We start from the raw sequence: 13,876 nt of genomic DNA on the forward strand, positions 1-13,876 counted from the left end.
TCAGATAAGGTAGATATGCCAGATAGATTCAAAGCGTCGCGGAATATATACTTGACAATAATTTGTATGCAATCTGCGTCTAAAATCAAAAAAAAAAAAAGGTTATCGTTATTTTCTGAACGCCACTTTTTGCAATATCATGGTATTGCACCTGGCTGATTATGGTAAAAATGAATTTTGCACCTCTCGGGTTATCAATGAAAAAGTAAGTTACTGTCACCACGGAGCAAATGGAGAAGAACGACGTGTTTTGGAAAAAATGGACAATCGTGTGAATTGTACAGGTAACCGGGTAGGTAGGTGGTCGTTTCGGGATCCGCCGTTTATGCATGTGCGTGCAAGTATCTTTCTTCAACGTATGATGGTCAAAATAATTCAATGAACATCCTTCAACGTTAGTGGAAATCCCATTGACAGGGACAAATTAGGCGCTATCTAGACTATCTGTAGGAACTCTAATGCTATCAATATTTGGATTGAAAATTCAGGATTAACTGCTAACTGCGATGGTTATTGTGCTTTGCCTTACCCACTACTTTTGGGGTGGTAAGTAAGGATCGGTTACCAACATGCGTTTACAAAAATCTGTTTCGTGCCAGAAGGAATCAATTTGGATTCGCAATCTTATCGCGCTAAAAATGAAGAAATTGCCCGAGTAGAATTTCGATCCTCTGATGTCCACTGAATGATGTCTGGTATCCAACCCTAATAGCGTTGGTGATCTCATCCACGATTCAATGATAATATAAATAAGTCATTGTGATATATTGGTGTCGAGACTGCTTTTTTCGTACTTCCCACGAGATTCGGGTTTTTTCGCTGATGCAGTTTCTTGAATCAAATTGATCGTTATTTGAATAGTTAGCGCGTTTGCCTTGAACTTAGAAGCATATACGATATGCGACCTCTAATCGGAGGTGTGAGGAACGAAACTCATCGTTAGACGATTGAATCGTGATCAGTGCTGTGTAACCGATTAATGTTGACCGAAGCATTTTAACGAATATGAAAAAATATTATTTTTCTTTTTGCGTCGCGAAACTCAGGTGTATGGAATGTTTTCGCAATTTTCAGGTGAATCAGGAAGAGAAAGATGCTGAATAAATAGTGTGAGGAGAAATCACGTCCGCTTATTATTGCGGAATGAAGCGATGAAGTCATAAAATACTTTCTTATTAAACATGAAACAATAAATCTGTGCGAATATGTATGTCAATCATTATATGAAAATGCGGTACGAAAATGAATTTGAAAAAATGGCTTTTATTGTAATATAAATTGTTTATTGTGCATTCCGAGTCGAGAAAAAAGTTTCGGAAATGTATCAAAACAATTTGTTTGAGATGTCTTATATTCTACCTTCTGAACACATTTTGAACATTACGTTTCAGACAAAACATAACAAAGCTCTCGATATATTTTACTCGATATTACAAATTTCTCGACACAAAATATTCTATGAATGCTTTGTCAGCAAAATTGAATATGCGACATCACAATAATATATTGAAATATCCAAAATGAAATATTCCAGAAATGTGCTGCAGTGTGAAGAAAGTATTCAAATTATCCTCGCAATATTTTGTATATTTTTCACGAAATGTATAGCAAAATATCTGATATCAAACATCCTGAAGAGTTTCGATTATTTTTGCTCACAATCGGTTTTTGTTTTTTCCTCCCATGAACGACGCTATACAATATTAATTATTATCATTGTGTTACTTACTATAAGTACCTATTTGATATAATTAGTGGAAGATAAATGAATATTTTTACCTGAAATTGAAAAATATTTTGAATGAAAATGTAAATTATCAAAAAACTTTTCCGCCATCAAGACTACGTCCTGAAATTTAAAAAATTTTGGCTTCAAATGCACTGTTCAATAAAGTGCGAAATAATCGATTAATCGTTTTATTTTTATCGATTTAATAGAGTCATGTTTGATTATTTTTAGCTTATTGTTAGTGGTCATCGCTACCCCGCCGGCCCCTGCACAGGTGATCTCAAAATGTTGAGGAAGCAACTCACTAGCGACGAGAACTAACCAGATACCTCTTTACCGGATCATTCATAAGTTGTGCAAACGACGCTATTACGACCCTAGTCTTAAGGGGTAACAGCACTGTAAAAACAAAAGAAAAGCACCTTTTTGAGAATTTGATTTTGGATGGTAAAGAAGATAATAAGATGATAATATTTGAGGAAGTTATTAGGTATATATTTAAGTAGAATACAAAGAATTATTGTCAACCAATATTAAAAAATGGCGACACTGGACTCATTTTCGCGAAACGTCATGAATTTCGCGGCACGCAGTGTAACTGGTGCAAATTTGAATTAGAAAAAAAATCACTTCATTTAAATATTATTAGCTACAGAAATACCTAAGAAATTTTTACAAAATTGATTTTTGATTATTTGGAGAGTATTTGAATTTTGATGTTCAATTTTCGATCAAAGAAAGGGCACTTATTCGTTAGTAAATAATGTTTAAATTAACTTATCGAAAATCCCGTACGCATTTCGGTAGCTATTAATATGTAGATTAAGTGATTTTTTTTCCAAATTCAAATTTGCACCAATTACACAGCGTGCCGCATGTCTCGCGAGAATGGCTCCGCGAGCGTTTAGTTGCGGCAAAGGCCTAAATTAGTGAGACGATCGGGAAGAATTTCGCAGCGTGGAGGTGGTCCGTTTGTTTTGGTTTCCGGGGATTTTTGGTTCTCGAGGACAAATTCCGACTCCGGGTTAGTTTTTTGACACGAATCGCGAGTCTCCTCTCGTATACAATTTAGGAAACCTTGCAAGCAGCGTCGTTGCGGGGTTTTCCGTGATATTTCGAATCTCGTTCCATTTATTTTTCGTTAGTTACAACAATTATGGTAGTTTTAGTTGGTTTACGCGATTAGCAACGTACATAACGTCTTGCGATAGAAGAGCGCCAATTCGCTAAGTTAGTTTATTTCTCTCTGATTGTATTGCTTTTCGATTACGTTAAATTTTAAGTTCTTTTCTTATTTGTTCGGTAAGCTAAGTCATTTGGTAGTGTTCGTGCTTACGCGCAGAATACCTTAGCGTTCTATTCTTTTGTTATTCATTTTGCAATCTCGATTGTAAACTGTCGATTTTGGAAAATTTGAATTATACCGCAAGGACGTCAAATTTATTTTCCCGTATTTTCTCTGTCTTATTCTATGTTTCCATCAAATCGTCCCACCTCCTCTCCACAATACCGCGTTAGCGGGAGCTGTCGGTAAATAGCGGATTAGCCAGTAGCGAGTTCAAAAGTTGCCGTAGCAATAACACCTTGCGCCCAATAAAATTATTCGCGACGTTAACATCTGATCTGAGGATCATTGTGGGTGTCAAATCATTGTATGCCATAGAAAGCAACCATCTGTTTATCCGGGCTGGGCGATTGTAGGGAAAGCTAGATTACAACATATGTAATATAATAATATAAATATATGCATAAATATAGGTATAAAGTTAGAAGAAATAACGCAGATAGAACCGTGTTACAGAAATCCACAATTGAAATCGTGCATCAATTTTATAAGTGCAATGTAATGTCATATTCGAAATACTTTCACCCGTTTTCAAGCATATTGAGCTAAAATATTTACTGTGAAATCTTGCTTGTACGTTTTTTGAGGAGTATTGCAATTATGACGTTTAACTAGGAATAAGGCTAAAGTGAATTCTTCTCAATTTATGTTTATAAATGACTTCATAGTCATATCGTTTTATGATTGCATGCGTAGCGAAATTGACTAATATTATCGAATGAATATGAATATGAGACGTAACTCGAATCAATATGTACATTCAACCTAACTCGTATAAACAATTCTATGAAATCTTCATTTATTGCTCATACGCTATATGTATACGTATGAGTTAAAAAATGACAGATATATCTTGAGAAAATTATCAGAAAAGTAACAAATTTTTCAAGAGACATCGAAAAAAGTGTTCAGTATTTTATTTCTCGCTAACAAATGCTCGTTCTATGAAATGCCGAAACACGGCTCTGTTAGGATCGGCTAAAAAATCTGTTAATTTATACTTGCTAAGAACAGCTTTTCCTTTTGTGCAAATTGCCCTTGTAGCTGCCTTTCTGCGAGACCAAACTTGGTCCTGACACTGATTGTGAATCAGACGATGTGAGTGTGTACGTAATCGGTAACCAACCGCCCCACAAAGAGCAGAATACAAAGTAGCTTATAAAGTATTCTGTGCTAAAAGGACGGTCTCCAGTACGCCGCAAATCATTCAGCTGGTGACTCTTCGATCGTACGGTCAAATTTCTCCTTTTTCATCACATTTTTAACGTCTCTGACAGTCAATCGCTACTCAAGCTATAACAACAAGTTCGCGAGGATACCCGAAGATTGTTGCAACAAAGCCAAAGTAATTGGCTCGAAACCATTCATCTCGAAACAATTAGTGAGTGACAAAATTTGTCAGTGATTAATCAATTGTTCAATATTACAAAAAATAACAGTGGGGAGGTACGATCGGTTTTAGAAGTCGGTATTGATATAGTGGAAATTTAACGCTATTAGATCATTTTTATGAATCTATATAATATTTGAGTCGACAAATTGATATCGATGCCATGTAAATGAGGGTAGCAATCTGTTATGGTTTTTGTTATTATTATACTTTTTGTGAACCATATTTTGAAACCGTCGAACAAAGTACCGGTTATAATTTTTTTCAAATCATTTTTTTTTTTTTACAGTTGGGAAAAAGATGATTCGTGAACCATCGATACCAGAATGGTCGAAAAACAGAGGGATACTAGTCACTGGGGCGACTGGTTTTCTGGGAAAAGTTTTAGTTGCAAAATTGCTAATGTCTTGTCCACAAGGTGGAAATATTTATCTATTGGTCAGAGAAAAAAGAGGCCAGAGTCCAAAAGCAAGACTCCATACACTGATACAGGTAAAATAATTTTTTTTCACCTGTCTTCTGAACTCTAATAGTAATGTAGGTAAAAAATTCATCTTCGGCTCACTGGATAAAATTCTAGGTTTCAGTATTTTTGTAACAATGTTTTTGATTTTTTCAAGTGGTGATAAAAACAGCGATTGAATATATGCGGTACTTGAAAATCATAAAACATGAAAGGAATGTGCGGGTTGTTTTGACGAGATAAATGGTTTGATATAGTCATTGATTTATAACAGTTTTCTCTACCGAGATTTGGTCATAATCTGAATCCAAATTACACCAGCTGCAACGTATAGCTTTTTGGATTTGTAGACGACTTGAAAAAAAAGTGATAAACTCACAATTTACGTGCAACAATCTGCCTCAAAAGTTCAACCTCGGCTTCGGTATTGCTCAGCAATAACTATTTTCGTATCAAGGGCGTGAAGTGTTATAGCCGTAATGCGAACAATATTTTTCGTTCTACGTAGGCTTAAAACGCTATCTTATGATCTGGGCGAGGGCGTGAAATCTCGTTTTCGGTCTTACATGACGAAACTATTACTTTTGAGCCTGCTCGATGCAGAAAAAAAGACCATGACGCAGCAGATCATATCACACATACTGATTTTCTGATAAACGCAAATTTTCAGGGTACGAATTGACGAGTGTAGACCACTAATTTCTGGGTACTTTAGTCGTGGGGGTACGGGGTGTCAATTACGTGTAAGATGACTAATGTACACAGGTATCATGCACTCGGGATTCATCCTCGAATTAGGTCAGATGAATAATATTTACTTAATTTTGGCAAAGAGACAAGGATGACCGTTAATATTTATATTGTATGGGTATGAAGCCTTGAAAATCGAATGCGCAAGTCGATGCGCTGACGATGTGCCAACGAGTATAAACACGCTACGAAATTCATAATTATCTTCCAGTGACAGTCACATTTTTTTTTCTCTCATTTTACCGTTTCGTTAGAAATTCGGTGCCGTATCCGCACTACGGGACGAGTTCGACTACGAACAAATAGGATGTGTTTACGTTTCCATTCATTGCACAATGTTTAAGAATTGCGCTTGTGTACACTTCAAAATTGAGTTGCGTACGAGTGTCAGTTACGTTTTCTTTTCAAGGTATCGCCAAAAAGCCGAAGTACGTTGGGTTAAGGACACAGGACACTCGACTAAGACCTGCACTGCAAACACTTGGTCATGCATTATAAGGTTGTTTCAATCGCTCAAGTGTAGTGCATGTCTGTAATACGGTGATTGCCACCCACGAATCATGATTACGATTGATAGTCGTTCATCATATTGATTAAAGTTATTTTCAATTCGAATCACAGGCTATCATCATAATCATGAGGACTCTTATACAGACTTTCACGAAGGGGTTGCGACTATAATTCCTTCAGGAGATCGTCTCACCGACGCTTCCAGAATTGTTTCACTTCCCTACTTATGTACCTACTTATTACTTACGCCTCGGCCTTTACTGTTGCAAATGTGAAAGTTTCAGCGTCTCAGAGCGATACTTAAAGCGAGCGAGATATACGGTCTATAAGGTGCCAAGAAAAAAAAACATGGGAATAGATGCTACGCACCAATAGTCAGTTGTTATCTTTGAACTATGGTTGAGCAATGGCTCATGGTAGTGAATGTCTTCACGTATTACGGCCGCTGAAATGGGCAAAGCTACATACTTGTATAATTACATAATATGAGCACCTTTCTTTACATTCAGTACATGTAAACGATATTTTTTTATTTTCAATTTTTACCTCGCGTGGGTAAATTATACCCGGCGGCACATTGTCTTCGTCTCGGCTAACGTGAATAATTATTATTGATTTTTATGAAGCATGTTCCGTTTTAATAACGTATAACATAAGGCGACGAGAGAAAGTATGGAATGAATCTTATGATCGGTGTCATCATACCGCCCGTAGCTTTGGGATGCGCATGCTGCTAATGCTAACCGGTTAATAAATCATTGGCATTAGACACGAGCGTGTCTTTGTTTCTTTTTCTTTTTTTTTTTTAGGTAACATACGAATAGAAACGATCGTGATTTACGAGTTCATTCTTATTTTTCAGCAAGAACCTTACAGAGTGGTTCGCGAAAATCATCCTGAACGCCTGAAGCGACTTGTTGTCATTTCTGGGGATACAACCGTCGAGGGTCTCGCCCTTTCCCCCGAGGACAAGGATCGTCTGATGAAGGATGTTTCCGTTGTTTTTCACATGGCTGCCAACGTGAGATTCGATCTTTCTCTACGGGCTGCTATCAATATGAACACCAAAGGGACCGCGAATCTCATCAAAGTTGCAAAGCAGGTACACATCGAAAAAGTTCAGAGGCATTTTTATGCTGTACCTACCGTTTGACTATAACTTCTTTACCCCGAATCGGATCATCAGAGTTGAAATATCGAATTGTTCGTAACGAAGTGTACTTCTTAAAATAAAATTCACGAAAACTTTACAGCAAGTTCAGAACTGCGAAATCGTGCCTCAAAATTTACCATTATTCTCAGCACGCAAAAGAACAGTTTACGCGAATGCCAATGACGACCATATTTTTGGAATATTCCTCATGAATTTTTATGTTATGATATTGCATTTATCGAATATCTCTCGCAACAAAAGAGAAAACACGAACTGCACCGTCGTCTTGCGAAATAACGCAATGCAGTTTTATTTTTGACATCCAATCGACAATAGATTTCTTGCCGTTTCATATTATTCTTTTAAAACGAATTGCAGAGAAATTTCATAAAATGTGGTACGGTTCGTGTTATAGCTTTATGCACGTATGCAGCTTTTTTCGAATTCGAGAGACTACGAATTTTAACATTGTAATATTACTTTCGAAATAAAATTAAACTAGGATTCTGAATGTTCATTGTTGATGAGTTTCCTATTGAAGTTCCGATTTGCTTGTATCATTCTAACACAGTGTGAAAACGATTCGAGAATCCTGTTGCTGTGGATATTCGATAAATAAAATATCAATAATTTAAAGATTCATAATATTAAAAGAAAAGATAGCTAGCATCGGACCCTGCTTGAACTGTTCGTTTTTATGCTATAAGAATTGAATTTTTTTTTTAATATTATGAATTCCCGCAGTAATCACTATACTTTTCAAAAACGTGGTTTCAATTTCGTATAGTTTTGAAATTATTGTTAACTTTTTTTGTGTTACTTTTCGAAAAGTTCATAACAATTTCTACAATTTGATGATCCAACTAATTAGGTATTCAGAAGTTATAGTCAATTGAGAATATTCTTCACAACGGATATCGTCAAAATCCATGATTTTATATCTCAAAAACTGCATGAGACAAAAACCTAAAAAATACCGAGAGTGTCTTCTTTGTCTTAAATAATGGAGTTAAAAAAAAAAAATGTGTAAAAAGACAGCCAAAAGCTCGAATCGGGTGAGGGTTGGACGACGGTGGAGTTTGTATGGACTTCGATTTCCATTATTTATTCCATTCAAGTGTGTATCATGATTAGAATTCCAGAAGTTGCCACATGTGCCCAGGTTTTTACCTGTTCAATTTTTGGTTGACTGTTGTGGGTTTAATGCTGATCGCGAGTATCGGAAATGCAATGTCAAATATTCGCAGACGTAATTCATGAAATTGGCTATTATAACTTGTTTGGAGGCAAAACCCGCAGAACTATTATCAAATGATGAGATATTGCCTCGCGGGAAACTGGCCTACATCTTTGTGAATCGAATGTAATCTTGTCATTCACTTCAGTTTAGCTGCCGACCATATGGTTTTAATCCATTGAAATTTAGGAACACGCCATTAATGCTGCATATCATTCGTTTTTGTGGATGCGTATCAAGCGTCCCCTAATTATAGGCAATTCAGGGTACCAGTTCACTCTAATTGTAAGCAGCTCCGAGCATGGTGTAAGGAAATAAGGTGGTTCTTCCCGTTCTTGCGCATCACTGCCGCTTCGGCCAACGAGAACGTTCCCCCACATGACGTCATTTTGAGCACTATTTTTAAAAGCTATAAAACACAGCCATTCATTCTTACGTCCAGCGAATCTTATTTTATGGGGGAATAACATTCAAATGTTAAATAATTAGTTACAGAAGTTATATTGTACTTTTTACGTTAGAAACGGAATTTTTGTCGTTACGTCATGTGGGGATCACGTGACTTTGCTAATGCGCATCTCCGTCTAGAGCTAACCTTGTGGCCTCGTACCATATGGTACCGAGTTTTGCAGCAGCAAATGTGTGCTACAAATGAAGAACGGAATTGCTCAGAGTGGACCTTATAGTCCGCATCTACGAAAACGCACGATATTTGTTTGAAACTAATTGTAGCCAATCATTTAATCCTACGCATCAAATTCCTATGGTCCTTTCTATAACTGCCTTCTTTTCAGCTGCCTAACTTGATATCCCTGATTCACGTGTCAACGGCTTACTGCCATTGCGGGCAAACTCGTCTCGAGGAAAGGGCTTACGCCCCAAACATGTCACCGGAATTTGCAATCGCTGCTGTTGACTCCATGAGCGACGACCTATTGAAGCCTGTGGAGTGCAAATTGCTAGCTCATCAACCCAACACCTACGCTCTGAGCAAATGTCTCAGCGAAGACCTGATGGTCAGGTCTGGACTTCCGGTAGGCATCGCGAGACCTTCCATTGGTAAGCCGTTCGCATTCCATAGTTGCGAATTGATCTCTCTTCGATATTTGTACGATCGCGGATGCAAATTATTGACTTATCCTGCACAGTGATCGCGTCTTGGAAAGAACCAGCGCCAGGATGGGTGGATAACTTGAACGGACCAACCGGTTTGATAGTAGCCGCGGGAAAAGGTGTGATTCGGTCGATGCACTGCAAGAGTGAATATCTTGCGGACCTAATGCCTTGCGATATCGTGGCGAACGCCGTGATCGCCCTTGCCTGGAAGGTGGGTTTGGAAAGTTCCTGTAAACCGATTTTCGTCAACGTTACGGAGAGCGGACGAAATCCAATCACATGGGCTGATGCCCTGAATGCCGGCAGAAGACATGCTCTGTCAAATCCATTTTCAGGTTTGTTATACGTGCATGAATATCGTGCACAGTCTACAGATCATCGATCGGTGCGCGAACGATTTAAATATCAAATTCCGACCTTACCGACTCATGATAATCCGTGATCCAGTCATTGAATCGCAAATTTTCTACAAATCACCGCCGCTAACATTATACGTTTACTCCATTAGTCGGCATTGGCAATTATACAAATACCTACCAGAGTACGTCGGTATAATACGCATGCTTGCTCTGTTTTTAACTATTCATGATTTTCTGTTTAACTCGTTCCATTCGTTCATGCCGATTATTCGAAGAATTTAAATGAACAACACCACGATGATTCAGAAAACTATTTTTCAATACTTTACGCATGAGTTTCTTTCTTAAAATTACACTGTTTCGGTGAAAGTTATAATGAGAAACTGTACGATATTACAATGCATAATGAAATTCGGTGTGAACTTGCGTAAGTGTGTATCAACATACCGTGGTTAACTATTTCCCTTCATTTTCGTAAAGACGCTCATCATTGTATGATTTGAACTTATTTTAATTACATCACCAATACATAATTCAATGGGCAATTGTTTGCAAATTATTTGGTTCGGTTGATTGTGCGATCACTGCACAATCCTTATTCTAATAATTTTTATTCTTCAACTTTTAGGCCCACTCTGGTATCCAGGCGGTAGATTCACTTCCTCAGCAGTTCTACATTGGTTTGCTGTGATATGCCTTCACCTTCTACCTGCCTACCTGTTGGACCCTTTGATATACTTGAGCGGGAACAAACCTTTTTTGGTCAAGCTTCAAGGGAGAGTTTCTACCGGGTTGAGCTTGCTGCAATATTACACGACCAAGGAATGGGTCTTTTTGTGAGTAGAAATCTTCCTTTTACAATACGGCTTGATTTAGTTTTTTATATACAAAATTCAGTCACTAAATTTCTTGCCTTTTTCGAAAAGTTTCATTTTCTCACAGCTTATATATATTAATCAATGGTTAGTAATATTATAGTCTACAAATGGAATCCGATAAATCCCCTCGAAGTACTAGGAAATAAATTATTGATTATATAAGATATAATTGCAGCAAAGAAAACAAAAGTTAGATAAAAAAAAAACTTGGGCATTACATCTTCAAACAACTTTAACGTCACAAAAAGTATTTTTATATATTTGCATACCCGTTATAGTCTCGGGAAATTTCGTGATCATTATTCGTTCCAAGGTAAGAGATCATAGTCTGACATACGTGACTACATTACACTTTTATCGTTATCGCCGTCCGGTTTAGAGACGTCGTTTTGTAATGGGACAATTGCAGGAAATAAAAGATCGCCCTGAACTCGTCTGAACATATTCAACTGATTGGCGTCCAATTACACAATGTATTTCAATTCAATTCTGTTAATTCCAACATTTCCTGATTTTATTTTACCTTGTATAACATCGCGATGAAATAGTAGAATTTGAATAACTGAGAATCCTGTTATCCTTGATAAAGCGAGCGGGAAGTACAAGGTATCGATAAGCATCATATAAATACGGGCTGGTGGTTCGGAGAATATAATATATAATAATGTAGGTATAATTTCGCTAGTCTTATTTTATGACTTTATACCGTAAATTCTCAGATTATTAGAATCATGTGTGAAATTCGAGACACGAAGTTTTATGCTAATCCTGACCACGTCTATAAATCACTGGATTCCTTATGTACGTGAATTTCAGAGAAACAATTGAATTGCTTGCGAAAAAAAATTGCTGATTTTTGGATCTTTGTTGTAGGAATGACACGTTAAGAGATCTGCAGGATCAGTTATCCTCCGAGGATAGAGCAATATTCTTCATGGACACGAAGGACATATGCTGGGACGATTATCTCTACGAATACATTCTGGGCATCAGGAAATACTGCCTAAAAGACGACCCGTCGACTTTACCTCGAGCAAGAAGAGTTTTTCAGTATTTATACATCGCCGATAGAATATTGCGAATTGTTTTTGTAGGATTCATCGCATGGTTGTTATACTCATGGTTCGCGCCGGCAAGGGCGGGCACAGCGTCGATAATCGAGATGCAAGATTCATAGTTATATTTTTCCTTGTATCTTTCACGTCACGTCGTGCCCTGCAGGTATTTGCCGTCCGCTGTTTATAGTTTGCTAAATCACATAATTATACACATACTGCCAACACATGGACGTATTCAAATTTCACATCCAATTAGACCGCGTGCTCCAATCAGCGGAAGAAAAGGAGAAGAAACTTGTAATAAAAATATCGTGAAACGGTCTGATTGACACCGTATTGTAAATATAAAATTTTTTTAAATAATTTTCAACTGCATACTTTGTATATTTCTCCTATACCTCGAGCTTTTATCACTTACGCACTTTTCCAATTCCTTGCTGTACTTCTTAGTCTGGAAATGAACCAATTACAATCAGATCGAACGAGTATAACCAGCACAGCGTCTTCGCCCTATTCTGCCACTCAAATTTAAAACTGGACTTAACCACCTTCTGAATTTTCACTTGTAACAACTGATTTAAGTGGCTTTACGTAATTTAGTTACGCTCCTGGATAAACTTTGTACGATTTCAATACGAACCCTTCGGTTCTTTAGGACAAATATTATTGTTATTTATTTTTGCAATCTATAGAAATCGGTATTCATCTATATTGCTATCTATTTTTCAATTTCCACTTTCTTTTAGAGAACTAGGTATCATTATGGCTAACCTTGATGGGGTCTTCTTTGGGTGATTTTCGTCAATCTCTTTTAAACTGAACGATGATTAAATTGTGGTATTCGACCGGTCCGGTTGTTTTCAAGTTATTTGAATAATGGTTGATAAATTCGAAACGTACCGGAGTGGGAAGTTTTTAGGCTACATGGTCCATTAAGATCAGCAAGACGAACCTCTGATTGTTTTTCATATCTGCGTAAGAGTTAATTTTCCTGTCGCGCCGGTTACACGCTGTACGGTGACATCAATCGACGTGTCTTGTACTAATAATGGTAAAAACAATATTTTGCAATGTTTGTTTATCAGAATTTGCGCTTTCAGGAATCGACGCGACAGCGGTTCTACTGGACATTCTGATTTCCCACTTGTGCTGGGTCTCAGCCTTCGAATAGCATAAATAACCGTGAATAATAACAGACGCGATTAAAATCACTGAAATTAAAGGTTATATAAGAAGTCATCAAAACAGCATTCGGAAGTACAATCAAGTGTAAGATTTTACTTAAACTTAAGCTATGCAAAGATGTCTGTAAAAGACAAAAGGAAAGAAATAGAAGATGAAACGTGTCAGGTTCGCATCTTGACTAATTCAGTCTTAATTATGCGTCGTATATCCAAGATACGTATGTACATTATATCTTATACTCCACACATCGTGAATAGACTGCATCACTGATCTCTAGATTAACATAGATATATAATATAGCGGGATGTATGGCATTCTCCTTACGTTCTATTCCTACCGGGCTGAACTGATCGCTGCGAAATATCAAACGTTGGACCGATCTATTGTAGGTATTATAGTAACGGGAAGCCGTAAAACACCTTCGATGAAACGATATTGTCGCGAGAAACATGCCGAGATAATAGCATCATTGCAGGTGACCAACAGAATGACTTTTACTGCAAGACTCGTAAATCGAGCAAAGTTGAAGTCCGGTAGAGATTCGAGGTATCCCAATTCTTAGAAAGTTCTGTTACGTAAGTCAGGGATTATCATGGTATAGTTTAAGGGGAATCAACATGGTCGTATTGTCGATTGAAGAAACTTTAAAGCGAGTCAAGGCAAGGCAAATAGAGGAGGGGACGGTTTTTGAAAATTAATTACA

General features: G+C 37.3%; 1 protein-coding gene across 1 annotated transcript; it reads left to right on the plus strand.

The window, feature by feature from the left end:
* The first annotated feature begins 4,052 nt into the window (after positions 1 to 4,052).
* On the plus strand, positions 4,053 to 12,367 carry LOC124180060 (putative fatty acyl-CoA reductase CG5065). Its single transcript, XM_046565073.1, has 7 exons — positions 4,053 to 4,455; positions 4,754 to 4,956; positions 7,050 to 7,289; positions 9,372 to 9,636; positions 9,726 to 10,028; positions 10,681 to 10,888; positions 11,804 to 12,367. Exons 2-7 carry the CDS (start codon positions 4,765 to 4,767, stop codon positions 12,105 to 12,107), a joined length of 1,512 nt encoding a protein of 503 aa, XP_046421029.1. The 5' UTR covers positions 4,053 to 4,455; positions 4,754 to 4,764; the 3' UTR covers positions 12,108 to 12,367.
* Positions 12,368 to 13,876: the final 1,509 nt, after the last annotated feature.

The sequence above is a fragment of the Neodiprion fabricii genome, chromosome 4 (assembly GCF_021155785.1).
Source record: "Neodiprion fabricii isolate iyNeoFabr1 chromosome 4, iyNeoFabr1.1, whole genome shotgun sequence".
Classification (NCBI taxonomy): Eukaryota; Metazoa; Arthropoda; class Insecta; order Hymenoptera; family Diprionidae; genus Neodiprion; species Neodiprion fabricii.